This window comes from Dendropsophus ebraccatus, chromosome 12, assembly GCF_027789765.1.
Source record: "Dendropsophus ebraccatus isolate aDenEbr1 chromosome 12, aDenEbr1.pat, whole genome shotgun sequence".
Lineage (NCBI taxonomy): Eukaryota > Metazoa > Chordata > Amphibia > Anura > Hylidae > Dendropsophus > Dendropsophus ebraccatus.
In genome coordinates this window covers 71996390-72015481 of record NC_091465.1, presented here as the reverse complement: position 1 = coordinate 72015481, position 19092 = coordinate 71996390, and the positions used below count along the sequence as shown (strand labels likewise).

The following is a 19092-nucleotide window of genomic DNA, read 5'->3' as shown; positions in this document are numbered from 1 at the left end:
CTGGGAGTCGGGTCGTGACATTACCATGTTATCCAGGAAGTGACATCACCATGTTATCCAGAAAGTGACATCACCATGTTATCCAGGAAGTGACATCACCATGTTATCCAGAAAGTGACATCACCATGTTATCTAGTAAGTGACATCACCATGTTATCCAGGAAGTGACGTCACCATGTTATCTAGGAAGTGACATCACCATGTTATCCAGGAAGTGACATCACCATGTTATCCAGGAAGTGACATCACCATGTTATCTAGGAAGTGACATCACCATGTTATCCAGGAAGTGACATCACCATGTTATCTAGGAAGTGACGTCACCACTTTATCCAGGAAGTGACATCACCATGTTATCCGGGAAGTGACATCACCATGTTATCTAGGAAGTGACGTCACCACTTTATCCAGGAAGTGACATCACCATGTTATCCAGGAAGTGACATCACCATGTTATCCAGGAAGTGAAGCCTTGATGCAGTAGTAAGTGCAGGGAAAGAAGCACTTTATGTGAATATCTTGTAATATATTGGTGATTTGTATAACTTTTGGGGGGCAATACAAGACTCCTCCTTTAAAATCCTGGAAAAACACCACTAAAAACGCAATTGTGCTTTTGTTTTATGCAAAAAACCTTCAGTTGTTAGCTGGAAATCAGAGGACGTTTATAACCTGTCATACACACATGGCGTTTTTTAGGGGCAGCGTTTTTCTCTCCTTTTTGACGTTTTTGAGGCTCTGTGACAGTTTTTCCAAAAACCGGCAAACCGTGGCTTTTTTCTACCATACACTTTTTGTTCTGGTCGTCCCTAAAACACTATTGCTGTGCGTATGGCTTTTTTTCCCCTCCACAAATCTTTTGTGGTCCAGCAGCTGGGTCATGTGATGGCAGAGGGGGAAAAAAAAGTACAGTACACAAAAACGCCTAAACCTCAGTCAAAAATGCCAGAAAAACGCAAATGCATGAAAAATGCATTTTTTTTCTTCTTTTTTTGGGCTTAAAAAATAGTGTGTGAGGGCACCCTGCTAAATCTACACAAAGTCATACTGAAAATTAAAATAGGAATTGGTTTGGTCCATAAAGGGTTAACTGAGGCTCTCATAGAAATATTTTACCCAGCATGCCCGCTGTCCATAGGTTATACAGCAATGCTTAGACACCGTCCATCGAGAGGCTGGAGCCCCAGGGATTACGTAAAACCACGGGTGTGAAGTTAAACGTCATCATTAGTCGCCAGTGAAACGTCACGGTCACCATAACAACGGGCTAAAAAAAATGGCGACTAAAAGAGGAAAAAAACGCGTGGAACTGTGGGGCGGCTCACATGACCTTGCCCTGCGACCTCAGTACTCGCTTTGACCAATAGCAAGCCTGGTTTGCCGGGCTGACAACCAATCAGAGGAGACCACTGCGCAGGGTAGGTTGCACCGCGAGAAATCGGTTGATTGACATACACAATAAGCCAATGAGTGTAAGAAGTTAGGGCGGGGTTACTGGTTTTCTCTCAATAACCTGAACGAGGAGGCGGGGTTTGAGTGGCTAGTGGGTTCGGCTGCGCGTATCGTGTGTGACTGTATGTGAAAATTCCATAGACCCCCCCACAGGAAAGAGAAGAGGTATGCAGAGGGTGAAGTGGGGTGCGGGGTCACCGGAGAGAGGCGGGGAATAACGGGAGCTGGTGACGGGGAGCGGCGGAGAAAGGGGGGAGACATGTGGCCAGTGCACACAGTATGAATGGGACATGGTGGGAAGGTTATAGGAGCAGGTAGGGGAGGAGAGCTGAGGAGGCCAGGGGCCCGGTAGTGTCCCTCATCTATGGGATGTTCCTATACAGGGATACAGCCCATAATACACTGTATGTCAGCAGGGGATTATTATTTACACAGGTTCCTGGCACCCTAGTAAAGATGAGGGGGCACTGCAGACCTATCACCCCCCAGAAGAGAGAGAGCAGCCATTTACACCCCCTCCCCCAGTCATGGCAGTCCTTGCTGCAGGGCATGCTGGGAGTTGTAGTTCTGTAGCAGCAGCACAGCCTTGGGGGCCTTTACACAGAGATTTATCTGACAGATTTTTGAAGCCAAAGCCAGGAACAGACTATACACAGGGAACGGGTCATAAAGGAAAGGTTGAGATTTCTCCTCTTTTTAAATACATTCCTGGCTTTGGCTTCAAAAATCTGTCAGATAATCAGTCTGTGTAAAGGCACCATTAGGGACTAGAGCTGAATGTGACCACGGTAAGATGGGCCGAGTCTAATGATTTCTTTAGTCCTGATCGTTCTGAGTCCCCGAAGATGCGTATAATATTAGGACGGGATCATAACCTGACACTGACGGGGAATCAGAACGCTAGCTCCTCATACACACATTTGCCTTCATTGTGGAGGGGTTTGAGACCTATCGTAGTCTATGGGCCAAAGCACAAGACACTGTACACCTGCCCAGACCTTCACCCTAAAAAAATATAATGAAGAGTATGGAGGTTTAAGGGGAACTATCAGGGGTGCTGAGGATGCAGTTATGTCTCTTACCTTCATCCTCTGCGCCCTTCCTGGCAGTTTATAGTGTAATCCTGTGTCTGGTCAGGCTGGTTAGAGCACTGTGTGCGGGTTACTCCTCCAGCCTGCCCACCCCTTCTAATGATTATCAGTGGAGCAGGCCGGATCAGTCCCCAGTGCTCTAAACAGCCTTACCACACGCAGGATTATACTACAAACTGCACCAAGGAGGAAGGTAAGACACATACCCCCATCCTCAGCTCCTTGTGCGTAGTAGGAGACTCTTCTAACCTGCTCATGGTTTTCCTTTTCGCCCCCTTTAAAGAATCCAGTTGATCATTTTGGGAGACGCACAGTGTCATCCATGGGCCGCCTGAAATCATGGACTGTGCATTATGGAGCCCATACAGATGCAGAACGAATACATCAAGACAAAGGGCCCTAATCCACAGGCCCGATCAACAGTGTAAACTACTAGATCGGTGCTCGTTTACTGGGCCTATTCCACGGCCTGATGATCGTTAAGCGAGGGCTGCAGGGACATCGTTACTGATGTCCTTGCAGCCCTTGCAGCATACATTACCTAGCAGAGCTTCTCTTATGCTCCGTCTTCCTCCCCATGTCCCGCGGTGCAGCATCAACTCCGGAGCGGAGCTGTCAGACCGCTCAGCCAATCACTGTCCGCAGCGGTCCCGGCCAGTGATTGGCTGAGCGTTCTGACAGCTCAGTCGAGCCGCACCGAAGCTGATGCTGCGCCGCGGGACCCGGGGAGGAAGATGGAGTGTAGGAGAAGCCCTGCTAGGTAATGTAAGGTGCTTCTCAAATTGTCGGTCGCCCGCAGCGCATCGCTATTCCACGCAGCGGTGCGCGGTGGGTGACCGATTTTAGGTTTGGGCCTAATTAAACGATCATCGGCCGATCGTTTTCTCTATTTCACTGAGCGATAATTATCACTCTGTAAAATAGGCCCCTAAAACAATCAATAGCCGATTTATTAGATTTGGCTATGGTAAATATTACTGTAGCTTTGCTCATCTCTATAGTATCTTGCATACTTATATACATACATATAGGGGGAGATTTATCAAACATGGTGTAAAGGGAAACTGGCTCAGTTGCCCCTAGCAACCAATCAGATTCCACCTTTCATTTTCCAAAGAGTCTGTAAGGAATGAAAGGTGGATTCTGATTGGTTGCTAGGGGCAACTGAGCCAGTTTCACTTTACACCATGTTTGATAAATCTCCCCCATAGTTCCTGCAGTAAAGGAGAAATGAAACCTTTCACTTCTATCCACCATTTATAGTGATCTACTTCAGGCAATCTGATCTCTGCAACACACAGCTAGCCGGACTAGGGATACAAGTATTCAGTATTTGAAAATGTCCTATTTCTTCTGTGGTCACAAGAGGCGTATGGGAAGGAGCCTTGATGTATCCGTTTAGGCACAAAGTAAAGTGTATATATATAGGCACACTAGATCCCACCATGGAAGCATGAAGTGCTTCATCATTTACAGGGGTGCGGGTGTGACGCTTCACATGACATGTAGGGGAATGATGCCCCCTTTAATATCCCGATACTCTATGAGACCATGTGTACAGTACTTGTCTGATTGTCCTCTGTCTCCCATGTAGTCAGTGACGGGAGGTCACACATTATCTATAGATTTATTATACTGTAACCTACATTGTGCCTCCAATGAATTTCGAGGCATGACCTTGAGCAGCACAGAATTCTACTCAGTTCCCTGTCCTTTAGCTGCTTATGTGGGCAACTGGCATAAATATAGAAGAGGTGGAGTCGCTTAAAGGGGTTATCCAGCGCTACAAAAACATGGCCACTTTCTTCCAGAGACAGCCCCACTCTTGTCTCCAGCTTGGGCGGGGTTTTGCTGCTCAGTTCCATTGAAGTGAATGGAGCTTAATTGCAAACCGCACCTGAACTGGAGATGAGTTGTGTTGTCTCTGAAAGAAAGTGGCCATGTATTTGTAGCGCTGGATAACCCCTTTAAGGCTGCGGCCTCTTTGAACACCAAATCAGCAGGGGGTCACGGCAGGGGGATAGGCCATCAATTAAAAAGTCAGTTAACCCCTCTGTTTTCTTTCATAGCAAAAATGGGGAACGTTCTAGCAGCCAGTTCTCCTGCACCCCCTCCTGCCGGATCTCCCCCAGTCCCTGGCTTAGTAACTGTTCCTCCTGGATTCACCATGCCCCCTGTATCAGGCATTGGCACAGCTGTGGAGAAGAAAGAACCCCAAGAAGAGCGGTTACCTAATCCTGGCACCTTTGAGGAATGTCATCGCAAATGTAAAGGTAAGAGATGTGCGTGCAGCTGGGAGAGTCCATACAGCGACAGGTGACATCCAGTCATATTTTAGTGGACGTCTGCTTGTAATGGACTACATCATGTGTTTCTTATGTCATGTACTGTAGCCTTCTAGTGTTGTCCGTCATATTGGGCGATATCTCTAGGATATGACATCTTTGTGTGACTGGTGAGGGTCCAACCCTGACAGATCCTGAGAGTAAAGAGGCCGCAGTGGCAGATTATCTCTGTTTCTCTTCCTCCAGCACAGTGGTGCCCCCTGGCTGTGCAGGTAACTACAGCAGGCCTCTTTCACATGATGAGACTGTGATGCAGTTTCCTGTACATTGGGAAGGATGGGAGCAACTCTCTGCAGGAAAACCTGGGAAAGGGTCACAGCACTAAATTATAACTGGTGGATGTTAGAGATGAGCGAACCTTGAGCATGCTCAAGTCCATCCGAACACGATCGTTCGGTATTTGATTAGCGGTGGCTGCTGAAGTTGGATAAAGCTCTAAGGTTGTCTGGAAAACATGGATACAGCTAATGACTATATCCATGTTTTCCACATAGCCTTAGGGCTTTATCCAACTTCAGCAGCCACCGCTAATCAAATGCCAAACGATCCACTAGAGATAAGGTTTGCATATCTCTAGTGGACATCCCAGAGGTCAAACCCCATATTGATCTCAGAGTGATGACAAATCCCAGCAATACACTATCATTATATAAGGGGAGATTACCCCTTACCTTACTCGTGTCAGTCTAAACGATGACACCTAACTTAGGTAAGTCTTCCAGACAAACTTGATTGATTGCTTATTCTTGGCTCCTTACATTGGGTAGTGGCTGTGTAATGTGTCTGACGCTCTGCCAAAATTCACTTTAATAGGAGCTGAGCAGCAGTAACGTTACACTGCGACTACATGACATACGGAACTGAGGCTTCAGGCTCCATACACTGTGCTTACATTCGGAGACCACTGATCGTCACTCTGACAATCAGCTATTCGTGCTCTGTCCTGAGGATAGACCATCAATCAGTTTTGCCTGGAAAACTTCTTTAACAAAACTTCATATACTGTATTGTGAGCTCTGACACGTAGTTTAGGAAGTTTCTGCATGAATTTATAAATTCAGTCTGTTTTAACCCCTAGACGACCCAGGGCGTATAGTTACACCATGGAAGTCTGTCCCCAGACGACCTAGGGCGTAACTGTACGCCCTGGGTGTTTCTCCCGCTATGAAGCTTCATAGGAGGTGGGGGCTGGCTGCAGTGAGCAGCCGGGACCTCACCGGTAATGACATGCTGCAACGATCGACGCCGTTATCGCGGCGCGACCGCAGCGTTTAAGTGTAAGTGACAGGGGGAGTCCCCTGTCACTTACCGATCGGGACCCCGACTGTGACTGCGGGGGTCCCGATCGGTAAAACGGACTGCCGGAGGTCTCTCACCTGCCTCCATGCGGTCCGATCGGTGATCTTCTGCACTAAGCCTGCACAGGCAGGCTCAATGAGCAGATCGCCGATAACACTGATCAATGCTATGCCTATGGCATAGCAATGATCAGTGTAAAAATCCAAGTACTGGATGTAAAAGTCCCCCAAAGGGACTTCAAATGTGTAAAAAAAAAAAAAAATTTAAAAACACTAACACACAACCCCAAAGCCCCTCCCCCAATAAAAGTTGAAATCACCCCCCTTTCCCATTATATAAATAAAACATATAAAAATAAATAGATAAACATATAATATACCGTAGCGTGCGTAATTGTCCGATCTATTAAAATATTACAAGCGTCATTGCGAACGGTAAACGTCGTACACGGAAAGAGGGAAAAAAGTGCGCGGATTACCGATTTTATGTTACATTATATAGAAAAAAAATTTATAAAAAGTGATCAAAACGTCCGATCTTCACAAATATGGTATTAAAAATTTGCGCGGTCCACTGGGTCATTTTGGGCCTGGTCCTCAAAGGGTTAAAGGGAACCTGTCGTCACATGTCACGACATAGCAAACGTGTGGGCCGCTTTATGTGCACCTATGTTGCTTTTATTGGTGCTGGATTTTTACTAGTACAGGATATATATATATATATATGGGGGTGTTCAGAATAAGCAGCTTTCTTTATCAATGTGGATGTAGGATTTATATTTACTTTCTATGTTACTTGCTATGTTTGGGGTACACATATATATAATGTATATATGTATATGTGTGTACCCCAAACATAGCAAGTAACATAGAAAGTAAATATAAATCCTACATCCACATTGATAAAGAAAGCTGCTTATTCTGAACACCCCTTTTAAGCCCATACTGTGTTTAGACAATCCTTCAGCAGCATGCACTCACAGCTTTTACCATGATATTAGTATAATCCGTTTGTTTCCTGGCTTTTCGCAGAGTTATTCCCCATGCAGATGGAAGGAGTGAAACTGACTGTAAATAAGGGTTTAAGCAATTATTTCCAGGTAAGAATTTTGTTAAGAGTCTTAGGGTATGTTCACACTGAGCAAATCAGGCAGAACTCCGCCTGTGTCAGTGTGTCATTGCCTGTCTATGGGAGAGCACACGCTCCTCCACTGCCGCCTCTCTCCACTCACATGTCGCTTCCTTGAGTGGAGAGCTGCGGCAGCAGAGGAGCGCACACCCTCCCATAGACAGACAATGACACACTTACACAGGCGGAATTCCGCCTGATTTGCTCAGTGTGAACATACCCTTAAAGGATGATGGGGTTGCGCGTCTCTGTACAGGCTAGGGATAATCCAGAAAAAGCTGTGCATCCAAAAGGAATGATGTAGGTGCTTGCAGAGAAAATCCATTGGCCCGGGGTTTGCTGTGTATACAGCAACAATCCGCAGAACACCAACTTCAAGTGAAAATATAGTGGTTTATTCTGTCCAAAGGTGCAGGAAAAAACAATATGCAATGTTTAAGCTCTCTGAGTCATTTTCAAGGCTCTGTGAGAGAGATGAAGCATTTTATCTTGTTTTTTCCTGCACCATGGAATAAACCACTATATTTGACTTGAAGTTAGTGTGCTGCAGATTGTTGCTCTATACAGGCTAGGGGATAGCTAGCTGATTGGTGGGGCTCTGACTGCTGGGCCCCCACACATACCGACATCCTGGTCCTGTCCTGGTGGCCAGATCACATATCCCAGCAAGATGACATCAATGTCTTTATAGATGCAATGACTTTAAATCCTCAGTGTCCAGTCACTGTATGATTGTACCATCATTATGAAAGACTTTCTTTCTTCATTTTGTACCCTAGGTAAATCACACAATCTCACTCAGTACCGTTGGAGACTCAAATTATCATTTTGGAGCCACATACGTAGGAACAAAGCAGTTGAGCCCAACAGAGGTGAGATATCATAAGCGGGCCATAAGCGGCCATCCGGTTATAGAGAGAGACTCTGGTTCTATAGTAATACTTGGGGAGGGACGGGCATCTGTAGAGGTGAAGTCAGCGCTTTCCTCCCTGTCCTGTTCCTCCATTTCTGAACCGTTTTTCCAGTGTGGCCAGAGTATTACCCTGCTTAAAGAAGCCGCTGCTATACAGGAAAGGGGTTGGTTTGTACAATGTTTAGGTAGGTGGTACAAGTCATAGTAACATCTATGTGATGCCCGAACCCTAGGTTACTTCCCTTCTTTTCTTCTTTACATCCTGGTGCCATCTCTTTGGGTTCATTTACACAAAAAGATTATCTGACAGATTATCTGCCAAAGATTTGAAGCCAAAGCCAGGAATGGATTTGAAAAGAGGAGAAATCTCAGGCTTTCCTTTATAACCTGCTTTCTGTTTATAGTCTGTTTCTGGCTTTGGCTTCAAATCTTTGGCAGATAATCTGTCAGGTAATCTTTCTGTGTAAATGGACCCTAACTCAGGTAAATAATACACGTGCACCTGGTTGACCATGATGACCTTGATGTGATTCACCAGACCAGGCCCCTTTCTTCTTTCTTTGTGCCATAGCAGGACACAATGCCTAGCTGCAGCCCCATATACAGTAAGAGGTCATCCTCTATGTGTTCTGACATCTATCTGAAGTAGACAGCAGGAATCCTTTCCTCAGTATGGTATACATCGCTGATTCTATATCTGTAATTTTTTATCTTTCTATCATCTTGCATTCCTTTCCTGTAAGCCACAAATGAAGTCTAAGTAGTCCTCTCCATTATATTCTTGAGCTACGTAGTCCTCTCTATGCAGCAACATGCCCATTTTGGAGGCTTAGGGTATGCTCACACTGGGCAAATGAGGTGGAATTCTGCGGCAGAACTTTTTGCCGTGCTCAGTGTGTCATTGACCGTCTATGGGAGAGTGCGCGCTCCTCCGCTGACACGGCTCTCTGCTCAAAGAAGTGACATGTCACTTCTTTGAGGGAAGAGGGGAGGACGCACACGCCCTCCCATTTACTGCAAGATGCTGAGCACGGCAGGATTCCGCGGTACTTGCTCAGTGTGAACATACCCTTACAGCGGTGACATACAAAGGAGTAGAAAACTACAAATTACAGATATGGAATTAACATCCTTTATCCTACTGACAGATGATTTCAGTTAAGGGTTTTGAGGAGGGTGGGTTGTTTTTTTTCCCTTTTGTGAACCATTTTCATCCTTCATGCAATGCTAGAAAACGTCTTTAATTTTATAAGGACATCCACATTAGTTGATCACCAAGACACTGCAGCAAAAGCAATAGCATGCAGTTAGTGCTGCACTTCTGATGCTGTAAGCTTATTACATTGCAGCCTTTCCCAGACTTGGCTCCCATCCAGAACTAGGATTTTAAAATTTTACACCATTTTCTGTCAAAGCTTCATGTGGGCCCCATGACTTTCAGGTGTATTTTGTACATTTCTGTCATTTTTCTTTTTTCCTTCTCTCAGGCATTCCCAGTATTAGTAGGAGATATTGATAACAATGGCAGCCTGAATGCACAAATAATCCACCAGTTATCTCAACACATTAGATCAAAGGTGGCTTTACAGGTAAGAGATGAATGGAGCAGGTATTGCTATCCTTATGGAATTTAACATTTTATTGGCCCATGATTGACCTCCTTTACCTTTCCTACATATTTAAAGGAGTATTTGCACCTTATAAAGTGATAGCATATAGAATATGATCATTGGGCGTCTAACTGATCCTGAGAATGATGAGACTATGGCACCTTGGCTCTCTCCTGCACAGTGGCACCACCAGACTATGCATTGAAACCCCATTAACTTGTGTATCTGTGAAATCCGCTGCAGATACTTGCCAGTTCTCCTCAATGCCTTGACATACTTGTATCGGGATGACAATGTCAAACTCAGCGCCATTAACCCCCGCAGCTTGGGAACATACTGTACCGGGTCCCCGCTCCGGCTTGCTTCGGCAAGATCACTGATTGGCTGACCGTCGGGAGCCCCCGAAGCAAGCCGGAGCAGGAACCCGGTAGAGTATGTTCCCGGGCCGTGGGGGTTAATTGCTCTGGGTTTGACATACTCACAGCGGGATTGTCAGCCCATTGAAGTGAATGGGCAAGTATCCGCAGCGGATTTTGCAGCGAGAAATCTGCTGCGGATATGTTACGTGTGAAGCTACCCTAAAGCAGATATCGATCTTCAGGCATTGTGAGTGGCCAAGGTGCTGATGTGCAGAGGAAAATAAGTCCCCCCTTAATTCTCATGATAAGTGGGGGAGTCACAGAAGTCCACTTAAGTACACTTATTACGGGAAATGCTTATAAAGTGCTTTTTTTTCCCCTGCACTTACTACTACATCAAGACGTCACTTCCTGGATAACATAGTGATGTCACGACCCAACTCCCAGAGCTGTGCAGGCTGTGGCTGCTGGAGAGGATGATGGCAGGGGGACACTGAGGGACACAGGGCACTGGAGGGACACTGAGCATCCCTCTGCCATCATCCTCTCCAGCAGCCACAGCCCGCACAGCTCTGGGAGTCGGGTTGTGACATCACCATGTTATCCAGAAAGTGACGTCACCATGTTATCCAGGAAGTGACGTCACCATGTTATCCAGGAAGTGACGTCACCATGTTATCCAGGAAGTGACGTCACCATGTTATCCAGGAAGTGACGTCACCATGTTATCCAGGAAGTGACGTCACCATGTTATCCAGGAAGTGACGTCACCATGTTATCCAGGAAGTGACGTCACCATGTTATCCAGGAAGTGACGTCACCATGTTATCCAGGAAGTGACGTCACCATGTTATCCAGGAAGTGACGTCACCATGTTATCCAGGAAGTGACGTCACCATGTTATCCAGGAAGTGACGTCACCATGTTATCCAGGAAGTGACGTCACCATGTTATCCAGGAAGTGACGTCACCATGTTATCCAGGAAGTGACGTCACCACGTTATCCAGGAAGTGACTTCACCACGTTATCCAGGAAGTGAAGCCTTGATGCAGTAGTAAGTGCAGGGAAAAAAGCACTTTATAAGCATTTCCCGTAATAAGTGTATATTGGGGATCTGTGTAACATTTGGGGGGCATTACAATACTTAAATAAAAAATTTTGCCGGACTTCTCCTTTAAACAATGATTTTGCATTGCAAAAAGGAGACACCTTTTAAACTATGCTATGGCTTTTAGGAATCCCTAACCCTTTCTAGGAAGTATATGTATCACCAGACAAACCCATTCCTTCTTGTACTATTTCTAATACTAATTTGTTTCCTACTTTTTCTCTCCAGACTCAACAGTCCAAGTTTGTGAACTGGCAGGTAGATACAGAATACAGAGGAGAAGATTTCACCGCTGCAGTCACCCTCGGCAACCCAGACCTATTAGTGGGATCCGGTGAGCAGATTGTAAACCTTCCCTTCTCACCATATGTAGAACTGGACGGGATGTGTCATGTGATCAGGAATCCTGTATATGAGCCAGAGCCGGGAGCTGCTTTATGAGAGTGTTTGCCAGTGGGACTACAGCTGCTCAGCCATTACATATGATACTGACTGTCCCTTTCCTTTTTTTTCCCCCTCTCTCTATAGGTATTGTAGTTGCTCACTATCTCCAGAGCATTACTCCTAGTCTGGCACTGGGAGGTGAACTCGTCTACCACAGGCGTCCTGGGGAGGAGGGAACAGTTATGTCTCTAGCAGGAAGATACACAGGTAACACATGTCTATATTCTGCTAAAACCAACAGGCAATCCAAAACTTCTAATATAGCCGGGAAAGGACTAGAAACTGTCAGTCACCTGGAAATACCACTTAGGGTACCTATAGATTTTTGAAGCCAAAGCCAGGAATGGATTTGAAAAGTGAAGAAATCTCAGTCCTTCCTTTATGACCTGTTCTCTGTTAAAAGTCTTTTCCTGGCTTTGGCTTCACAAATCTGTCAGGTAAATCTCTCTGTGTAAAGGCACCCTTAGCCTGGCTGTCTCTTGTTTGGGCCACAGAGTATAGTAAGGAAGTGCCAGTCTTTGTTCCTGCTGTCATATTGTATGTGGTTGAATTACGTGGACATGTCATAGTTCCGCAGTGGCCACCCAAATGCACTGTCATTACCCTCAGTTATTACACGTTTATTGGGGGAGATTTATCAAACATGGAGTAAAGTGAAACTGGCGCAGTTGCCCCTAGCAACCAATCAGATTCCACCTTACATTTTTGAAAGAGTCTGTGAGGAATGAAAGGTGGAATCTGATTGGTTGCTAGGGGCAACTGAGCCAGTTTCACTTTACTCCATGTTTGATAAATCTCCCCTATTGTCTATTCTTATGGTGGATAAACCCATTTAACTCCTCTGTGGGGATTAACAAATGAATGTAGGATCACACTATATAGGGCATGTTTTAAAGGGTTACTACGGGTACTCTGACTTTATTAATTTATTTTTTTTCTTACAAATAAACTAATTTCAGAACGTTATATAGATATATAATTGACTTCTATTTAAGCATTTCAAGTCTTCCACTGTGGTCTCTGCTGCCATCTCTCTCCGTGACAGGAATTAGTAGCAAATCCCCTCCTTGAAAATCTATCCTGCTTTGGATGAAGATGGCAGCAGAGAGCAGTGTGTCAAACTGGAAAGAATACACCACTTTCTGTAGGACATACAGCAGCCGGACTATCAGCAGGTTAGTTGAGTCAAACATGCTGTTAGCTCCCTGTTGCGCACGGGGTGCTGAGGATGAAGGTATGTCTCTTAAAGGAGAAGTCCGGCGAAAATTTTTATTAAAGTATTGTATTGCCCCCCAAAAATTATACAAATTACCAATATACACTTATTATGGCAAATGCTTATAAATTGTTTTTTTTCCTGCACTTACTGCTGCATCAAGGCTTCACTTCCTGGATAACATGGTGATGTCACGACCTGACTCCCAGAGCTGTGCGGGCTGTGGCTGCTGGAGAGGATGATGGCAGGGGGACACAGGGCACTGGAGGGACAATGAGCATCCCCCTGCCATCATCCTCTCCAGCAGCCACAGCCCGCACAGCTCTGGGAGTCAGGTCGTGACATCACCATGTTATCCAGGAAGTGACATCACCATGTTGTCCAGGAAGTGAAGCCTTGATGCAGCAGTAAGTGCAGGGAAAAAAGCACTTTATAAGCATTTGCCATAATAAGTGTATATTGGTAATTTGTATAATTTTTGGGGGGCAATACAATACTTCAATAAAAAATTTTGCCAGACTTCTCCTTTAACTTTATCCTCGACGCCATTCTTGTGCGGTTTGTTGTGAAATCCGCTGTTAGGAAATCAGACTGTTAGGAGCACTGGCGGCAGATAATCATTAGAAGGGGTGGGGGGCGGATTGGCATGTGGCAGTGGCATGCTCCTAATGGCCTTAGGGTTATGTGCACACTACGGAATCTGTGTGGATAACTTCCAGCGGTGCTCTACCCGCCCAAACCCCTGCGAATCATCCCCACCTCCACACTCGTGCTTGAACTTCCGCCCGTCCTATAGGCTCCATTCTGTGCTCAGGCAGATTCCGTTGTCCGCCCAAAGAATTGACGTGTCAATACATAGAATGGAGCCTATGGGACGGGCGGAACTTCAAGTGGAAGAGCGCACGGAATCCGCTTGAAGTTATCCGTGCAGATTCCATAGTGTGCACATACCCTTACTGGGCAACAGATCTCACAACAAACAAACAAAACAAGATGAAGTCCTATTTGCGCAAAGCTGCCTTTTTTTTAAACTTCTAGATGCATTGATGAGGCCAAGGAATAGTTGCAAAAGTGTACACGTCCTTTTCTTTTTCTGGGACGTCACCCGTCTCTATCAGCTTCATAAACTTGCAGTATTGGATTGTTTACATAGGATTGCTGGGATACCGGGCATTAGGCACATAGATGCATTATGTCCAGTAATCCAATAAATAGGGGCTTGCTGTTATCCTTGGATATTCTCGTGTACAATCAAAGGTCAGAATTTCTGTACAGTCCCAGAATAGAGTGCAACCACTGTTTACTTGCATACATATAGGAAGGTTAATAAAATTGTTAAATGACCTTGGTTCATGTACATCTATATCAGCGCACGCAGTGTGTTCTAATGGGACGTTTTTTACCTTTGGAAAGCACAAATTCTATTTACCTGTGCCAGCGCGCCTTCATCCTGGATTATGTTGGTTATTTATTCAGTCCACAGTCACGTCAGGAGTAAATCCACATGGAGAGCGGTAATGCGTGTAATTAATGCCGGGAGCAGATGGATGATTTATAGAGGCTTAATGCCGAGCGCAGCATTAATGGGGGTGATTACTGGAGTAATAGATGGGGTATTAAGCCTCACTCAGCTCTCACAGTGTCTGTAACAAGTCATCCAGCTCTATCTATGAAAGGGCAGTTCAATGGTGATGTCTGGAAATCTGTAAGGAGTGACGCGTTCATACACACGCCTCTATAGTAAACTATAGTCCATGAATTACTACATCTCAGGTAAATGATTGTGATGAGTTAAATTGGCCATTAAAGGGGTTCTCCTATATCCACAGAATATGGGGTTAACTAGCTGATCGCTGGTAGTAATCCAATGTGCTGTGGATTGGATTGTTTCTGGAGCTATAAATACAAGTTCCCTGCTGTACTGTGTATTCTGGTTCCCTTACACCACCACCACAACAACTGTTGCTGCATTTTACCAGTTGCCATCTTGACATCAAGTCTTATCGGCTGAACCTGCATCTAGAAGAAAAGACTCTGCTTTCCTGTGAACCTATGCTTTATATTAATATATTTCTTTTTCCCTAAGCTCCCAACTGGACGGCAACCCTCACGCTAGGACAGGCTGGGGTACATGCAACATATTACCACAAAGCCAACGATCAGGTAGGTGAAGCCATCTCCATCCATCTACTAATATTCCTTAGGCCATGTGCAGATTACGTACAGCGCTGCGAGACATTCCGGCCGGAGCGTATACTATGTGTATATGCGCCGGCCGGGATTCCATAGAAGACAAGACAACATATATTTTCATAAAAAGTACGCCGATTGCAACAACGGCCGTACTTTTACGAAAATATACGATGTGTGAACATAGCCTTATGCTGCAAGTGTGTCCTCCTTTGGTACTAGGGTACCCCCCAAGAATACTGATCATGACTAAACACTTTTGGCATCTTAGGCTTTGTTCACCTCACAATCAATAGAGTGATGGCAAGAAAAGCTCTACAGAACAACACGTTTTGGATCCAGGAAGGAACCATTCATGTCTTACGGATCCAAAACGCATCGTACATATATGTATGTATGTAGCAAAGTTCACATGCTTAGAAACAATGATAACAAGATAATATAAAATCTGATTCCAGCTGATCCTTAACCCCTTAGATGCTGCTTTCAATAGCGATCACGACCTCTAAGTTGTTTGACAGGTCAGTGTCCTATGACAGGATTTCTGGGTGACACACAGGGTAATGCTTTGGTCGTATTCACTTCCAATGTCAGCTTTAAAAAAAGAGTCTTGTAGTAAAGAACTTTAATAATATACACTTTATTCTGTGTACATTATGTACTGCAGATATATATATATATATATATATATATATATATGTGTGTAAATATAAAATCCAGATTTTTGTCCAGTGTAACGTTCCTGTTCTTGTATCCTTTATGTCAAGCTTCAAGTAGGAGTAGAGTTTGAAGCCAGCACTCGGATGCAGGACACTAGTGTCTCCTTTGGTTACCAGCTGGACCTTCCAAAAGCCAACCTCCTCTTTAAAGGTATGTGTTGTTATGTAGTTTCACCACCAGAGGGCAGTGCATCCTCTCTGCATATGCCCTGCAAGTTTTCTTTTCTCTTTTACATTCTTCAAGTGGACCTGTAAGCAGCATTTTGCCGACTAAATTAAAAACCGTGTACAATAGGACGTCTTATCCTTGATCGGGAGATATAATTTATTACAATCCATTGCTCCAGTGTTGAAACATAAGCTTGAAAAGTTTTATGCAAATTAGAAGATAAAATCCATAGGGCTTTCCCCTGGGCTGCAAAAGTTTTAGCTGTGTTTGGTCAAAAGCTGCTGACAGATGCACGTTCAGTGTCGGCCACAATATCTGTATGTTATGTTAATAGGATTTGCTTCTACAGGGTGTGCATGGATTTCTACAAGCCCTATTTATATGCATAGGATGGTTGCAGTATTTCTGAAAAGAAATCCACACATGTGAATATAGCTTCAGGATTAGAAAAAAGGCTTCTATTTTTTATTTAAAGAAGTAGCGCCACCCTTATTCGTAGGTTGTGCCTGGTATTGCAGCTCATGCCATTCACATTTGTAATAGCAGATACAGCCTCTCCGTATGAGATCCATCTTTTATAGTAAGTAAGTATAACCTGTTCACAGGATGGATGGTAACTTTCTGATCACTAGAACAGGAGTCTTTGGGAGCTTGAATGGAGTTGTGGTCTCACATACTCTGCTGCTTCACTCATTGTCATGGGGCTGACAAAAATAGCCCACTGCTGTACTTTGTATCTTAATCAGCTCCATCAACATGAGATCGTGCGGAGTGGACCCATGTGATCATACATTTATCACCTGTTTATTGCATCTTCTGTATTGTTTAGAATCTTACAACATACATGGCCATAAAACTGCTACTAGTCGCTGTGCAGGAATTGTATAAGGTGAACAGCTGGCATCCTACCACATGCCCAGGGGCAGATGACTGAACTTGCCCGTGTAACCCAACCCATAAACCAGAATTGCTGGTTGTACGGTGCCTTGCTACAGTGTCCACCCACCTCCATGGTTCTCCTGTTTTGTTGCATTACAATATGGAATCGGATAGATTTTAATATATATCTTACATACTAGACTTGGTGGGATAATCTGAATCTGAACAGTGAAATTAACAGAAAGAAAGTAAAAGAATAAAAATTTGCTACATTGCTATAAAGCCCTATGTAGACGTCAATCCCATTAGCAAATCTGTGGCATGCCCCAAAGTGTTACTGTCGTATTTTTTTATTTATTTATTTAGTTTGCAGAAACCAATAGTAAGAAACTTTGTAATTGGGTTTATTAGGCAAATATGCTATCATCTGCATTCAAAAAGCCTTTCCCCAGCCCCCCCCCCCCCTCTCATTCACTGCTCATTGTCAGGAAATCTCGACTCTTTTACATCAGTCGGGCCCTGTCTGTTCTATGGAGAGGGGAGGAGGGAGATTAGTCGACAGCAGAGAACAAGGGATTACACAGAGGAACCTATGTGAAAGCCGGTATTCAGAGGTCAGAGAGGTCAGTGCTGACTTCAGAGGAGATAGCCCGATGATGTAGCTGTAAATTTATTCTTTTTTTTTTGTCTTGTTTTGGTGCCTCCTCTCCCTCCACCCCTCCCCTCTCCATAGAAAACCATGAAGACAGGGGGGAGAGCTTCAATTTGCTTTTTCATGATAAAAATGCATTCTTCGGCTAACAAACCCAGTTACAAGTTTCTTAAAACCGACTGTACTATTGTTTTCTGCAACAACAAAAAAGAATTAAATGACAGGGACACGTTAACTAGGGGTCTGAATCCTATAGAATGTGTACGGTTGCTTATTACCCTTTGTGGCCTTCATGCTTTGTTTCCTTGGTCATCCTCCATGACCGCACCACAAGTAATATCCACGCTGTCATGGAGGATTCCTAGACACAGATCTCATTCTACTTTCTCTTCTGCCAGTAACATGCTTCCATTTTCCCCTTCTCTCAGGTTCTGTGGACAGTAACTGGGTAGTCGGAGCCACTTTAGAGAAGAAGCTGCCGCCGCTCCCCCTCACGCTAGCCATGGGGGCCTTCCTGAACCACAAAAAGAACAAATTCCAGTGTGGCTTTGGCCTGACCATCGGTTAACATCAGCTTCTCATGCTCAGCTTGTGGTCTCCCCTCTGCAGCCAGACGTGGCCTCTCCCCCTGCTTTCTGACTGCCTCCACCCCAACCCAACTCCAGATTCTAAACTTGCTCTTCCTCCCCAGACTCCTGCCAGGCACATTTTTATAGAATTAATTTTATCATTGGGGCAGGGGGGCAGTGTAGGAGCTGTCTGTGAATATTTAATTTAGGTACCTAGAATGGAGGGAGAGCTGGCCCCGTCGTTCTCTCAGTCTCCCCTTCTGCCTTTATATATGTTCCGGATGGGGATGGATCTCTCCTCCCTTCTCTCATCCAGGCGTTATTCCTTAAGGATTCTTTTATTTTATCGTGCCACTATTATAGGCCATTCATTGGGTCTTACCGTGGGGATTTTGAAGTGTGAATGTAGAGGGGAGGGGGGGGGGGTCTTCATCAGGTGAATGGTGAATCTGCTGTCTGTCCCCCGTCTGTATTTCTTTTTGCTGCATCTTAACTAGAGATTTGTCATGTCTGGGAGGGGGTCAGTTCTGGGTCTTACCCAAGCCCTGTGTCCTTATAGACCTTGTGCTGCTGTCGGAGGGGTGGTGGGGTGGTGGCTGGGGGATGGGGGCGAGGCCTGCTGCCACCTGATCTCCATCTTTAGGAGCGTGGATGTAAATCATGTTTATAAGTTATAAAGAGAAGAAACAATATGACGTTGATCTTTTACACAAAACACACATGTAGCCCAAAGCGAAGTCCTAACCGGGCCTGTACAGCACCAATAAAGTGACTTCTGCTATGGGATCCTATTAGTGCGACTGGTTTTTCATGTCTTCATGTGTTGTTGTTTTTTTTTTTTTTGTTGAAACAGCTTAATGTACAAAGACATGGCAGGTTTTCAGCAGAAACAGAACCATATCTGTATGTGACTGCTCCCTGGTAGTGTTAAGCTAAGAGGCTGAACTA

General features: G+C 44.9%; 1 protein-coding gene across 1 annotated transcript; it reads left to right on the top strand.

The window, feature by feature from the left end:
• Positions 1-1521: 1521 nt before the first annotated feature.
• TOMM40 (translocase of outer mitochondrial membrane 40) lies at positions 1522-18720 on the top strand. Its single transcript, XM_069947202.1, has 10 exons — positions 1522-1617; positions 4613-4816; positions 7219-7286; positions 8095-8187; positions 9716-9817; positions 11535-11640; positions 11835-11957; positions 15053-15129; positions 15924-16026; positions 18004-18720. Exons 2-10 carry the CDS (start codon positions 4618-4620, stop codon positions 18141-18143), a joined length of 1011 nt encoding a protein of 336 aa, XP_069803303.1. The 5' UTR covers positions 1522-1617; positions 4613-4617; the 3' UTR covers positions 18144-18720.
• The last annotated feature ends 372 nt before the right edge of the window (positions 18721-19092 follow it).